Here is a 16536-nt window from a genome sequence, read left to right as displayed (position 1 = left end):
TTTTTCTAAATTATAGTATTATGTACTATCTATGTTGGAAAATGTATTAAATTAACCACAATACTATTGATTGGTTAAGAGGATGTCAGCAAACAGTTTGTTTTCTCTAGCCTAGCGCAACATAGACAAAACGTATTTACGCAGTCTAAGTAGAACTCGCTCAATTTTGGTTCTAGAGTAAATATACCTATTATAAAATTAAATTTTGATAATATTTTTGAATAAAAAACAGAGTTTTTTTCCATTATTCCCAATATAACATTAATTATATCGTTTAGAAATAGCTATAAATTACAACATTTTTAAATAACTTCTAACTTTTCAAAATTTAATTTTATAATAGGTATATTTACTCTAGAACCAAAATTGAGAGTTCTACTCAGACTGCGTAAATGCGTTTTGTCTATGTTGCGCGTGGGCTAGAGAGAGAAAACAAACAGTGCACTGAAATCCTCTTAATGCAAATAAGTTATGCCAGAGGCTCAGAAATAGAGATATCTACTAATTCCCTAGCCCCAAAACAGTAAAAATAAAAGATACAAGGATGCAGACGATATTATTATTTTATTTTCATAATAAGACAAATTAATAATAATTTAACACATTTCACTTTATTTTCAATTTCGATGATTTTTAAAACCAATAAAATAAATAAAAATGTACAATTGTTTGACAATCATTAAACGTAGTAAATTCTGTTTTATAATTATTGCTTATAATGAATTATTTTTTTAAATAATAAAATACATTCAGGAACTAAACCACAAGTGATGTTTCTCAATAATTAATACATCAGAATTTTTTGTTTCTTAGTTAGTAACAATATTTGTGTTTAATTTATTTTAAATGTATTTCCTTTAGCTACTACAATAAATTATGAAATACCCAGTACATTCTTAAAGCACTAGTATTTTAAAATGTATTTGAACCTTTTAAGATTTACATTTTTTTAAATATTTTATTCTTGAAATATGGATTGTCACCTAAGAAATTGTTTTCAAGATTAAGAATTAAATCATCAAACATCTTCTGTTACTATACATAAGTACTCGACCATAAAAATAATATAAATATATTCATTATTTAAATTGCTGGTTTATTATTTATTAATTATTTGGTAAATAGCCTATTTAGTTGAAATTGGGTGTTGAAATATATTAATTATTAATAACTAAACTTCCATAATTATCCATGCTCACACATATATTATTTACCATTCATTAATACCATGTTCAAAAATTGACAATAACCAAACAGGAATTTACATCTTATAGCATTGTTCATGTAATTACGTATGGTATTATTATATATTGGGACATTGGAATGGGATTTAAAAACAACTGGTTAAAATTAATTAATTTTACCTGTTGATTTTTTTCCTATGAAATGTAATTATTTTTGGTAAACTATGAAAATATTATATTTTAAAGATTTATTGGGTATAATAAAAAGATTATACATTATTTGTTCTGTAAAAAAATTAAGAAAATAATTTTTTTTTTTTTATAGAAAATTTTGATAGTGTTAGATTGGTCAGAAGTTTTAGGTATTATAATACATAATTTTTCCAGTTATCCCAAATGACGGGTCAGTTGGGGAATTTATAGTGAGCGCTGTAAAATGACAACACTGTTAAAATAAATATTATTTAAATACAAAATGTTCAAAAAATAATAATAATATATATGTATGTATGTATGTATAAAAAGAAATTATTTTCTTTTCTTTACTCTGAGACACCATTTAATAATTCACAATCATTAAAATTACAGACTGCATCAGTTGTTGGAAGTGGAGATGCTGATTTTGAACAATTATTTCTTGGACTAAATCGAGTCCATTCATCCATGGATTCATCCAAAAATTCAATACTATTTAAGAATTTTTTACCTTAAAAAAATAATATTTATATTTTTATAATTAATGAAACCAAGTATAAATGTTAAAAAAAATGTATTGATAATTACCGGAAAATCCTCCAACTGCATACAATCTGTTCCCAACTACAGCAACTCCTACATTTGCACGAGGTGTAGTCATGTTTGGACCTGGACTCCACATTCTTTCATCTGGATCATATATTTCAGTTGTGCACAGTGATTGAGTTCCATCAGAACCACCAACAACATATAATTTTCCTATAAAAAACATAATGAATATGTCATTATATTAATTTTGGTGGTATGTATAAACTTCATGAAAAAGTTAAGTACAAACCTTTTATATGCGCAAGCCCGCAACCACGTCTAGGTGTAATAATTGGTTTAATAAATGACCATGAATTTGTTTCAGGATCATAACACTCAACAGTGTTTAAACAATTCCAAGTATCACAACCACCCACAACATACACTTTACCATTCATTGCACATACACCTGCTTGGTTTCTTCCTAATTGGTTTAAATTTGTATTTTAGTTTTATTTTTTTTTTAAATCAAACATTGTATTTTAGTAAACCATACCTGTTTGCAATGGAGCAATACTTGTCCATTTATTTGTATTTGGATCATAGACATCACTTTGTTTAATTCCAACTTGACCATTCCATCCGCCAATGCAATATATTTTACCATTCAACTCACAAACACCTAAAAAATGATATTACATACATAAAATATGGTAATTTCAAACGTTATTAATTTAATTACATCATTAAATAAGTTATTTACCTGTGTTTGATCGAGCAAGTGGTAAAGAAGTCACAGGAATCCACTTCTTTTTAATCATATCATAACATTCAACTGTAGATAATTCAGTAGTTCCATTACATCCTCCAACAGCATATACCTTTTTATTCAGTACTGCTATATTAAACCGTCCACGTGCTTCACACATGGGTTCAAAAGTTTCCCAAACATTTTGTTCAGGATCATAAGACTCTACGTTTTTTATACATTCAATTCGATCATAACCTCCACATACTAATAGATTGTTGTTAAGATTAGCACAACCAATTGCACATTTCCCAGATGTCATGTGAGCTAAAGCACAATAAAGATCCGGCAATGATTCTTGGGACTCAGCTCGGCTATGCAATGGTGATGGTTGAGTAGAAGGTGGATTTGATAACATAGATATATTAAGTTTTAATTTTATGCTCAAAGAACACAATTGACCTTTTAGTGAACCCAAAGCAGAAAAGGTATGCTCTAAACACAAAATAAATACCAGTAAGATTTTTTGATGATAGAATAAGAAATAAATAGGTACCTCCAACACAAGTGACACCAAGTATAGTCCAATCACTATCAATAAAACTTTCTCTTCGCTCATGCATTTCACGGTTACATATCAAAACTCTAGATTTAGCTGGTTGTATTTGACCTTTACGTCTATTCTAAAGTATACAAATATCATAAAAAATATAATAAATATTTCTAAAAATTACATATTTAATATTAATTTGTACCTTAGGAATAGATGTTGATTTCTTGGAGAGTTTTTTATAATCCTGTACAATTTCAGTATCACTTAACTCTCCAGATGGAAGTTCTGAACAATCTTGTAATATGTTATCTAATGCCAAGTATAACATATATGTCTAAACAAAGAAATCATTGATTTAAAATAATACAAATACTTGTTTTTAATATTTTACTTTTTCCATAAGTCCATTAAAGAATGTTGCTGGTTCATTCTCATCATAACAACGTTTAATCCAATCTAATACTAACTGAGATACAGAATCACCTGTACTCAACGACATCTCTTGTTTTGTTTGACTTAAAATCTCTATTTGTATACATGGCAATGAAAGGAAAGCTGAAGTCTCAGCAATTTCTTTCATCTAAAATTTTAAGTCAGAGACATAAAAGTAATTATAATTTTTTCTTTTTTTCTTTTTAATTAGTATTAGTATTAGTATTAAGCTTACGTGTGCTGATATAAATGAGTTAACTTGATTTATAAAAGATATGCTTGTTGATATACAAGGAAGAGAACGTATCTCAATACAATTATCGACATTTAAGTATTTCAGCATGAAACGAGCTAATTCTTTTGCGATACGGTCCATTTTCAAGTAACAGGCTGCTTGAAATATTGATTTTACTTGATAAACATTTGCTTCTAGACTGAAAAACATAAACAAAAATCAAATAAAAATATATTCCTAATACTATTTTTAATATTTTAAAAAGTTTAGTGAAAAAAATTAACACCGACCATAATTTTAAATGTAGGATAGTGGAAGATACCCAAGCATAGATTTGTTTATAGCATTAGAAAGTTATGTTATTAATTAAGAACATTTAAATTATTTTAATTAGGAGTAATAAATTAATTAATGTGTTGAAACATGCATAGCCCACCCTATGGCCTTTTATTGCAAAGGTGATATATTATTACTTATTTGAATCAATTAAAGAAAGAGTTTATATATTATTTTTAACTAAATGAAAAATAAATAACACATAAAGGATTTATATTTTTGATTCTTTTCCTTTAACTAAATAAAATATATAAAAAAAAATTATTTCAGATTAAAATAAAAAAACAAGTTTGATATTCACAATGGTTAGTCTGATTAGAGAATAGCTTACTTAATCACTAATTGTATGTATTACACACAATTGATTATTAATCAGTAATATATTAAAACTATTCCTTATTCATACTGAAGGGTTAAAAAAAATATTAAGAATATTATAGCTTATTACTTTAGCTTTTGACAATACTTTATACTATCTAATGTTTATTTGTGCCAAGAATCAAAATAGTTATTAAATGGAAAACATAGGTACTGATGGTTCTATATTGATTTTTAATACAGTTATTTAAATCACTATAAGTTTGAATGTTTTTTTTTTTTTTTTATATTTCTACTTAATACATCAAGAAAGTAATGCTGTTAGTTAGATAAATAAATGGTAGCGACAATGCGTTACCGAGATGTGTAGGTGTATTCGATGAGCTTCTCAACAGCAGAACAATCGCTGAGTGGACCAGTGGCATTCAGTGTATATGTTGTTATTGCTTCTCGTTGTGAACCTTTCTTTTCTTCATCATCAGTGCTAAACATCTCCATCAGAAACCGACTCGAGCTGGCCAACACAGCACGGTGACCGTGTAACTCGCAATTGCCCACCTACACACACTCATGGTGGTCGGTCTACGTTTCAAAATAGTCAACACTTCCCGTCCAACCCACAAATTAACAAAATAGTTTATTCAATAAAAATGAAAAATAAAAATTCCCATGTCAGCCAATCTTTTAATTTTAACCAATCTAATTTTATAATTTATTCTCAATTGCATAAATTATGTAAGTCTAAAATACTTAATTTGTAATTAAACATATAATAAACTTGACAAGACCCGATTAATTAAATAATCATAATCAATAATTTAACTTACATTTAATATAACATCACAAAATGTTCGACTTTTGCGCATCATGTTAAGTGTATTTAGTAATACCGTTTGATGATCTTCATCTTCCATCACAAACATAGCTCCCGTATCACAGCCATTTAAATCAGGACTCATATTTTTGTCTGTAGCAACTTTTTCTATGTTATTAATGTTATTATGCCCATCTGAAATTCAAATAATTAAAACCAATATAATTATTCAGTATGATAATTGTAATTAATTTCAAATCAAATATAAAAAATAACTTATTTTCAAAATAACTATTTTATGGATTTTAAAATATTAAACTTCTTTAAAAAAATTAATAATTTATTAAATTTCCTAATTATTAAAAATATTCACCCATTAGTATTTAAAAAAATATAAAATTATTTTAGTCACGAAAACAAAATTTTCATAATCAATAATATGTATAAACATAAACTATACATATTATTGTTATATATTAGTAGATACCTACACTAAAAAATTACATTTAAAAAAAAATCATATGATAAACCATGAATTGGCTATTATAACTAAGAGATAGATATCATAAGTTGAAAAACAAATATCAAGGACTCTTGAAAACTTTTAAAGATATCTACTACAACTCTAACTCAATAATTGTATAATTTATATAATTAAAATATAACAAAAATATCTGCTTTCAAACAAGAACTGAAAAAAATAACAAAAATTAATTTCTTAACATTATAAAATTACATTTTATAATGCATCATAAGTTACAACAACAAATTATTACATTAGATTTGTTGATGTAAAAAAGATGATACCATAACGACCCGATCACTGTTTATTTTAAAATGTTAACTCTACTTTGATGACGCCAATACACGACTATAAGGGTTGATGAATTGATTTGATAGAAGCACTACAATAAAAAAAACTTAAAGTGGGGGTAAAGGGAATAACCTTGATTTAAACGATTGATGAAGTACACAAATTGACTTGTCCCTTTTGCTTTGAGTTTAAGACCCTGGCGTAATAATATATAACATATTGGATTTACTTATTTACTATTTATCTGCTTATTCGATATTGACCTTGTACCTAAATATCGTGACTAGTTTAAATTAATAATACATATATTTATATATATGTATATAAACGTTTTATTGATTTTAAAATGACGCACTTAAACAAAACGAATCTATCAACAATATTACTTTTTAACATACGAGTAGTATCTACTATTACTATCATATTATTACTTATTAGTTATTATACATTTACTGTCTAAAAAAAAATACTTAAGAATAGGTATTTGAGAATAATAAAATTAGTATCGAAAAATCGACTATCTATTTTTAGACTTCTTAAAAGTAAATACCTTCATCCCTACGGGCTACGGCTTAATAAAAATAAGTAATTAAAAACATCCTATTAACATCGTATTAAATGAGATACTACTATATTCTAAGAAAATATAAAAACTTAATATGTTTATACGTTGCCAATAAGTAATATTGAATTAATATAAATTTCGTATATCAGCATTCAATCAATATTAAAACATTTAATTAAAATTATGTAACATGTTTAATATTGACAACCAAATTTGTAAAACATTAAAATATTTAAAACTCAATAGATATAATATTCTCTATTTAAATTGTTAGATAATACTAGAATAATAGTCTACAGGTCAATCGTAAATACACGTAACTACAATATTAAACACAAGTACACAACAAAAACTACATTTTTAATGTTGCATCGCATTATAAGACAATGATAATATACGAGGAATCCTAATTTTTTAGTCAGTAGTACACAAACACATCATGACCATTAAACAATATTTAACAAGAGAACATAGATATGGTCTTGGTCATAATATAACAAAAAAAAATGTGTATAAAATAATAAGTAACCTAATTCATGTTTAGTATCTATACGCCATTTAAGATAATAAATAATACTATAATCATAGTAACATTAGTAACTATATACAAATACATTCAAAAGTTCAAAATGTTAAAAGACAATAGTTTTATATTGATAAAAATTAACTGAGACAATAAAATATTATTGTTGACTGTTGTTATTCCTTATTCATCACTGTAAAAATAATTAATTGGGAATTTTATTTCTAAAATAGTTATATAAACGCAACACTATTTAAATAAAATATTTTTATATTATTGTAATAAAGTATAATATAAATATACAATAATATATGATCGGAGATTATTCATTAATTGACAATTATGTATAGGTTAGGTACTACAATGTACATTTGCATTAGGTATATGCACCTTCAATGTAGATATTGCTAAGGATTATGCTATTCAAAATAATATCAAGACACGAATATCTTGGATCCGGCTTAATATAATTTAATAATTTATTATAAAAAAAATTTCACGCAGTTGCTGTTTAGTAAGTAGGTACTAAATGTTAAAAATACATAAAATACAATTATTAAAGAATAAAGAGTAATGACATGCACCAGACAAAATTTCGCGAGGCAAAATATTGCTGGGTAGGAAATAGATTGTCTTGTAAATTCTTGAAAGAATAAAAAAGAGTTAATAATAGTTTATATAGAAAGGCTACAGGATTCCTATCTATATTTAAAGAAACGAGGTAGGTATGCAGTGAAAACTGGTTCTAGTTTTACTATTTTGACGAAACATTTAAATTTTAAATACACGATTAGAACGATTTTTAATTATTATTAGATATATACCATACCTACAGTATACACCGATATACTAGGGTATAACCACATAGAAATAGATTTGATGTGGTGATCGTGATTCATCATAATGTAATACAAAATATAAATTCTAAATTTTTACGTTGAATCTTAACGAAAAACTACGGGCATACCCCTAGGTGTTCTGAAATTTAAAATGGATACCTGCTGGAGTAGAAGTAACTTACTATAATAGTATAATATATTAATATGTAACCTATTTAAATGTATTACACCAGCAGGCTACAAATTGATAAGTTTCAACAAATTACAACGCAAATTGTTAAGACACCTTAACCAAATTATGAAATACTGTTCATATTTACTATTCAAGGTTCGAATTAATAGGTACATTTTATAATTGGTGGTGTACGATAACATAACACAATATCAAGGAATGGAGATTCGTGTAATAATAATTAGAAATATTATTAAGGTCAAAGTAGTATTTTAAATTAATTGATATGCTTATTCAACTAAAACAGCAATATCACAATCCTAACAATCCTAGACTATTATAAATTATGAGATAAATTAATTTAATTAAACTATTTTTATTGAAATATGTTTTTGTTAATATAATTATAATTTATAAGATTTACTAAAGAAAAAATGTGTATGACTTGTTACTTTTCAAATTCTAAAAATATTGTAGAAATATAAAATGTATGTAATTCAGATTAATAGATTACCTAAGTACAAATGTTAATTATTGTTTATATTATGTCTATGAGAATATAAACCATAAAATATAACTGTAATTCATTAGATAATACTTTAAAAGTATCAAGACTAAAACAATATTTTAACTACAGAGCAGTGAGTTTAACAATTATGTATATTAATAAATTTAATTCAAAAGACAGAAATACTTATTTACTATTAATTATTATATAGTATATTTTGTGTTATTATTATGATTTATGATACAAATCTGATTTAAATTACAAATATTAAAATTTTAAATATTATAATATATTATATAATATAGATGTTAAATTTATATTTAACACTTTTAGGGTTTTATAAATCTTATACTTTATTATTTTTAGTGTGATTATAGTTAGACTCAATAATTTGTTTTTAAAAAAAGTATAAAGTATCATACGATAAATGTCATGAAATAAAATTAATTTTTTTAATGAAACTCAACAATTAACATTTGTCAATAAAATTAAATTTCTTAAAAATAATAATATAAATGAAAAATATTATAAAATATGAATGACCTATCCTTGGTTTATAAACTTTAACTACCATTTAACCACCTATGTACCCACAGCTATTTATTTAGATTTTTTTTACCTTACACCATAAATATTATTATTAAAAACTTTGTAGGTGATTTGAGGTAATTACTCAAAAAATTCTACTTTGGCACACCACCGGTTTCACCAATAGCATACATACTTTATACCAGTATTTCTCAACCGATGTTCCGCAGCACATAAGTGTGCTGCGAACTAGCAGTAGGTGTGCCATGAATCGCAACCGTGGTACACGCGTATAATATTAATAAGTGTTAAAAATAAAAATTTCTATTAAAATTTTTATTACATTATTACTTTAGTGTTCCGTCAAAATGTATGGTTATAACTTTATAAGAAATGTGCCATAAGCATAAAAAGGTTGAAAACCACTGCTTTACACCTAGTTTTCAATAAATTGATGTCTGTTTGACTCCCAAGTTACGAAATTATGAATTTCAAAAGGTACTAACTAAACAGTAAACCATTATTTATAAGAGAAAATATTTACTTTATTTTATTCTTTTTAATTAATGATAATAATCAATAAAAATGTTAAACTAATACATTACACCTAAATATTTATTATGGTTAGATATATAAAGCATTCAACTTATTAAAAATAATTGCTAACTGTTAAAAATAAATGAATTTTCAACTTAAACTTATCTATCTACATAAATATTTTTAATAAAAATATAAAAATAAAAAACAATCAAATATTATTGTAATTTGATACTTAAAACATAACCAAATATAAATTATGAATGTTTAATTAATATAATACATATTATAATCTTCGTAATTGTTTATGTTAAAAATATGGAAACTTTTCAGAATGTTTATAATAAGTAAGTCAATTGTATGACAGTATACATTATAAATTATGATTTAATTTAAGCATACATTATATTACATATATATATATATATTAATTAATTAATTTTAGTACTTATTAATATTATTTTTCATTTATAATTAATTTAAGTAATTGAAATTGAAATATATGTATTTTATATCTGTTATAAATTTAAATATATTAAAAACACATGCAACTATTAATAGGTATCTTAATTGAGTAATAATTTTTTTTTTTTTTTTTTTTTATTGAAAAATGAAATATTTACAATCTGTGTTTAACATCACAATAAGTAAATTTGATAATTTATGTACATTTTTAACTTGAATAACTTGAAGAGGGAGGCCAACCAGTGATGGAACCCAACGAGTAATAATTTATAACCATACATATACATTATAACTAGGTAAGTACACAATTTTAATCATTTAAGTAATATACTTGTGTCAAATGTTATTTTCATCAAGTATCAAATTTAAATTGTTATTGTTTTATAATCCTAATTGTTTATACATCTATGATCTATCTATACAAATAAATACTGTTCTTAATTCATCTTCAAAACAGCTTAACCAATTTTAACAATTAAGGGACTTAAAAGTGATATACACTAAGGAATATTTATCCCAGAAATCAATACTCATGTATTTTGTCCAAAATTTCTGGTTCCAATTAGTTTTACAGAAAAAAATTGTTAGTACTATACTATTTGGTTGTTACAGGCAAGAAAGTATTCTTTTAAAAATATTATTATGTTCGTTTAATATTCTTTTTAAAGTACAAAATAAGCAATAATTAATATATGAATAATGTTTTAATACATACTTGGCAAGCAGCCGTTGGTCTGCGGGTGTTTGTTATCGTTCTCCATTTTTCAGCAAAATATACGTATGTAATAATATGTAGGAGGGTATATTACAAAAACTTAAGCTCGATACCTAGTGAAAATACAAAATAAAAAAAAAAACAATTAAATGACGATGATTATAGCGACAAACTTAATAATTTTATCTCACAAAATCTAGTTACAATGAAAACTATATAGTGTATTATAAATGCATATACATACAGAACATTGGAGGTATAACTGTATAAGCACAAACACACAATAGTAAAATATTTATTTATTATATTCAATTAAATTAGGTACTTACTTCGGCGAAGTTAAATTAGATTTTATTATTTCCAAAAAAGCTATAATTTACGACGTAATAATTGCTCGATCGATAATGCCGAAAAGCACATGTTGCGTCTTCGGCTCCGGTCACGAAAAGAATCGAGACTCGAGAAGTCGAGAGTACGAGACTCGAACTATAGCCGACGGGCAACGACGCAAACGGCACAATTAACCGTGGTGGCGTGGTCTCGGCCGTCTCGGATCTGTGGCCTGTATGATGGATTCACACTACACCAGGACCCCCCACTCAACCGAAGCGCCGCACCGGCCCGAGTTCCTAGTATCATCTGTAAAAATCATTACCCACAACCACATCCAGGGACCTTGTATGAGATCGCCGCGCTGTTTAACATCCTTGGACGTCCTAGGGATACATTTCTACCGTTTCCAGTACTATTCCAGTCTCACTAATAATTTTGTAGTTAAATCTATTTAACGGTTTATCCAGTCTCACACGAGATTTCAAAATACCTGATGTATTAACTCAAAATAGTTTTACACGTAGTTATGAATATGAAATCTCAATCGATACGCTAACAAACCTTTTTTACAATAAATCCTATATTTTTTCTAATGTTCTTACATTTTTCGAGTTCTCAAATATCATATATCGTAGCAAAAGAAAAAAATTTATATTTTTTGTATTATGTATAACTATACATTTTATATAAATTTAATTATATATGTATATGTTATAGAACACGTTCTATGCAAATAAGTTTTAATGTATTTTTATTGCTATAAAAACGACGATTTAAATAAATCCTAATGAATAATTAAAAGATTATTTCTAATTTAACAATTCATAATTGCAAAAATATAAATGTTTCTTTATTATTAAAGGAGCAACAACTCTCTGTTCAAGATGTTTTTCCTTTTTCAATCAAAAAATAACTACTTTAATGAGTATTAAATAGTAAAACTGATTTAATGCAATTCCAATTTAAAATAGTTGAATCACCTTAAAATTTAATTATTGGGAATTTGCATGCTATTGAAATCTTGAAAGGATATAATTGATGAAAAATAATTAAAAATAGAGCGTTTAAAAAATAAATAATTTATTTTCAGATAAGGTTGCACTATATAACCAACCATTGTCTATTTGGAAGACCTACAAAACTATATGGTGGTTTTTGATATAGTTAATAAATTATTTATCTTTGATAAATATCTACATGACTCATATTTATAATATATTGAGTTAGGTGAAACTTATTCAGTATATTTAAGGCTAAAGAATATTTTATGATTTTTTTTTAAAGCAAAAATGTATATTTGTATTGCTTTAAAAAAATTCAATTTGACATTACAAAGATTATTATTTATTTCAAAGAAATAGTTTTCATTTATTTCAATTTTGAGGTGAACATTAACAAACATTTTAAACCAATTTATTATGTTTATTCAAATATTTATTTTATGATTAGTTTTATTGAACCCAGAACAAATAATACATATTATACATTTATAACAGATTAAAGTAGGAGTATGAATAATAAAAAATAATTTAAATCCCATGTACATGTCATAAATTAAATATAAAGTAGTTTTAATTCACAGCTAAATAAGCAAGAATATGATTATACATCTAATATAGTAAGAAAAAGGATAAGTAAAAAAGTACATATTATCATATAAACCAAAGCTTAATATAATATGAGAATAAAATAGTATAATAAACTACAGAAAATTATTAAATTTCCCTGACGTCTGATTAGAATAGTTTACAGTAATAATCCTATAGATGACTGCATACTAAAGGAAAATAAAAAAAATAATAAGATGAACAATAAACAATTAAGTCATTGAAATTAGTTCTATATTACACAATTTATTGGGTTGATTCAGACTCTTTGTATGTGCTTAACAATGTTGCTTTAAAAACTTCTTGTCTTGGCCATAGTTGGGCTGCTTTAACGTTTAAAGGACTTTCATTATTTGGCTCTGTAAAATAGTTATGAGATGCATTTATTTTAATATATATTATTAGTTTTAAAATTGTACAACTGTATGAAAAGAACAACAATAAAATACAATAACTATTGTCTATAAAATGTAAAAGTTAAAAATAATCACAGAGAGTGATAAATATTAAAGTTTCTACATTTTAATTTGTATATACAAATTAAATATATTACATTATATAATCCTTCGACATCTGATGTCTATTTTTAAATTAACTTCACCAACATTGAACTTAACATAAATAAAGGTAAGATATTTAAACATAATGTATCTTATTACTATATAATTAACGAGATTGTTGTTTTTTAAAGATATAAATTATAAGAAAATAAAAAATGATATGAAGCAAAATGTATATGCAAATATTTCTAATAGCATATGAGAGTGTAACTAATAGATGATACTTTCTAATATTATTTATGTATAATATAATTAAAAACCGATTTATTATTCAGTATTCTAATTATTTAATTTATTTCAGTAGTTTTCTAGTAAAATTCTAAGGCAATATTTTAAATAAGGTAGAATAATTAAAAATATAATAATTATAAATAATTAATTATAATATAATAAATAAATATGCTAACTATTAAATATCGCCAATAACTAATGCGTCAATACCAATAATTTATAATTATGTTTTTATCTGAATGGCATCTCATCATACTTTAGAGAACACTTCTCTATTTTAACGCACAACATAGTAAAAACCGTTTCGTGCGATCAAAAACTACTCAGGCTGTAAGTTAACCATATTTTCTCACTATAAAAAGGAGAACATTGACTGTACATCATTTTTTATTTTTTAATATCACTAATACGAAAAAAGATCTTATCATTTCAAAATTTGTTTTTTTTTTTCAAAACAACAAATAATGAAAATAACTATTATTATAAAACAAAAGACTGTTTTTGTAATTCTAACATCAAAAAAATGATTTTGCTCAGTCGAAGTTCTCTTTTTTTCAGTGTGAAAATTTAGTTGCTTAATTTGAACTACAGCCTGAATAGTTCTTGTTCGCATGAAATGGTTTTTATTATGTTGTGTATAAAACATTTGTGAGATGGAGACAACACATACAGGTGAAGCATCTTTTTGATTAAGAATCAAGATTCTAATTTATAGAATATTACATATTTATACACATATAAATAAAACATTAGATACTTTATTAATACAATATATAATTACCTCCAAGAAGAGATTGTAATGATATAAGTATTGCTTTGACATCATACATAGCAGACCATTTTTCTTTTAAAATATCCAAGCATATGGCGCCAGTTGCAAAGTCCACATTAGGATGAAAACAAGGAGTTAAAAATGTAACAGTGGGTGGTTTATATGGATAACCACGTGGAAATTCCATACTTAATTTGTATTTTAAATTTTCATATACCTAAAAACATTAAAATACAGAATTTATATATAAATAATATATTAAAGATTATTTTCTTTTTTTTAAATTTTTAATAATGAATAAAAACTTACAGTATCTTTAGGTCCAACTATTGTGGCAATCCATCTAAAAAGATTATCACCATCTGGAAAAGCTGATACTGATTCGTCACATGACATCTAAAACATTGAAATGTAAATTATTTAAAATAACTAACATGGCTTCAGAATTGATTATTTAATATTTACCTATTAACCAACAATGTAAACATTTAACACCAGAAATATATTAATAAATAATAATTGGATATTTTAAAATAAGAACTTTGGAAAACCCATTGTCTCATCATAAATATAAATAATTAACTTATAATAACAGATCATAATACAAACATAATTTAGTATCAGTTTCTAATTCATAATTTATAACATATCCTACTAAATTATTATTAAACAATTAAATAATAATAATAATTATTATTATTATCATTTGATGAACTACAAAGTTGAAAAAGTAAATTGTATTCTTTAAAATGCATGAGTACAATAAATTGAATGACAATTTACAAGTGTCATACCTATAATAGAATTGAATATATTAAGTTTTTAGGTTTTCTGTTACCATCATATAGTAATTTACTTATTAAAATATACACAATAAAGCATAACAAGTGGTAAAACATTCATTAGTCTAATGGTCTTTGAGGATTCCATGAACTCGTGGAACAAGTAACATAGTAAAAATACTAGAAATAGTTTTTTCCCAAATTATAAAGCATTTTTTTAAATACACAAATAACTTTTCTTCATTAATTGTTGCTTTATTAATTTACTTGTTATATTTTACCTATATAAATTGTGGTATTTAGAAAATTCCATAAATTTTAAATTAGAACAATTAAAATTATTTTATTCAATCTGAATTCAATGCAACTCTTTGTTCAGGATCAATTATACTACAATTATAATTTTTCAATGTTTCTTCAAATTGTGAACAAAATATTGATGCAACACATCACGAATAAATATATATTTAGTTTGAGTTACTTTTTTAATTCCTAGTAAAAACTTTTTATACCAAGGTACATAGCAAACAAAAAACAATAATAAAAAACATCTATTTTTTAACTTACCATCAAACTCATCAATTCTTTTTGCAATCTAAAAAATAATAATTATAATACATTAATAAAAACCAAATCAAAGAATATGTAACAGGTATAACAAATAATTTTCATAAGCTTCATAAATATTACCTTTGAACGACTTTATTCGATTCTATTCTGTCATTCATATCTTCGCTACGTTTTGGAGAGTTGGACGAAGTACCTTCGAGTCTTGGATTGACGTTCTGAGCCATTGTATAATAAGAATATGAAACTTACAGGCTGCAGAACAATAATGCAATATATGGTGTAAGATGGACGGTTGTTGGGATTCCGAAAGAAAAACAAACACGTTTATAAACCGTAATTAATTAAAAATATCACAGTATGTATAAATATTACGAGTAATACGTGAATTCACTCTAGTCGATTCTCGAACTAGAATTCAAATTGATACTTGATAATATACCGCTTAGTGCTTAGTGTAACCACAAAAGTAGTCGACAATCGCTATTCGCTAGTAGAGTAAGAGAACTAGGAGATGTAAACACCAAAGACCAAACGTACTTAAATATTTTAAGAAGTATAGTCTATAGCCTTTAGGAAAAAGAAATAGGATTACGCATATTATTATTCCGAATTCCCGAATGCAATCGATTGTTGAATTACCGTGTTCTCATTGGTTATATCATTTAATCACCG

At 25.0% G+C, this 16536-nt stretch overlaps 2 protein-coding genes across 4 annotated transcripts; both read right to left on the bottom strand.

The window, feature by feature from the left end:
- Positions 1 to 589: 589 nt before the first annotated feature.
- Positions 590 to 11586, bottom strand: LOC132918239 (influenza virus NS1A-binding protein homolog). Of its 2 annotated transcripts, XM_060979371.1 has the most exons (13): positions 11339 to 11586; positions 11010 to 11122; positions 5357 to 5538; positions 4888 to 5087; positions 3876 to 4074; positions 3600 to 3788; positions 3411 to 3542; positions 3212 to 3338; positions 2671 to 3150; positions 2464 to 2589; positions 2218 to 2391; positions 1968 to 2138; positions 590 to 1890 (listed from the first exon to the last, which is right to left on the bottom strand). In XM_060979371.1, exons 2-13 carry the CDS (start codon positions 11053 to 11055, stop codon positions 1727 to 1729), a joined length of 2190 nt encoding a protein of 729 aa, XP_060835354.1. In that variant the 5' UTR covers positions 11056 to 11122; positions 11339 to 11586; the 3' UTR covers positions 590 to 1726. The 2 variants fall into 2 exon arrangements, with proteins under 2 accessions (XP_060835354.1, XP_060835355.1); XM_060979372.1 differs by lacking the exons at positions 11010 to 11122; positions 11339 to 11586 and having other exon boundaries at positions 4888 to 5133; positions 5357 to 5495.
- Positions 11587 to 12892: 1306 nt separating this feature from the next.
- Positions 12893 to 16460, bottom strand: LOC132917596 (probable ubiquitin-conjugating enzyme E2 C). Of its 2 annotated transcripts, XM_060978403.1 has the most exons (6): positions 15985 to 16460; positions 15862 to 15889; positions 14822 to 14908; positions 14522 to 14729; positions 13191 to 13308; positions 12893 to 13119 (listed from the first exon to the last, which is right to left on the bottom strand). In XM_060978403.1, exons 1-5 carry the CDS (start codon positions 16086 to 16088, stop codon positions 13196 to 13198), a joined length of 540 nt encoding a protein of 179 aa, XP_060834386.1. In that variant the 5' UTR covers positions 16089 to 16460; the 3' UTR covers positions 12893 to 13119; positions 13191 to 13195. The 2 variants fall into 2 exon arrangements, with proteins under 2 accessions (XP_060834386.1, XP_060834384.1); XM_060978401.1 differs by having other exon boundaries at positions 12998 to 13308; positions 15985 to 16459.
- Positions 16461 to 16536: the final 76 nt, after the last annotated feature.

Source organism: Rhopalosiphum padi, chromosome 1 (assembly GCF_020882245.1).
Source record: "Rhopalosiphum padi isolate XX-2018 chromosome 1, ASM2088224v1, whole genome shotgun sequence".
Classification (NCBI taxonomy): domain Eukaryota; kingdom Metazoa; phylum Arthropoda; class Insecta; order Hemiptera; family Aphididae; genus Rhopalosiphum; species Rhopalosiphum padi.
Note: the sequence above shows the minus strand (reverse complement) of the source record. Positions and strands in the feature narration are given on the sequence as shown.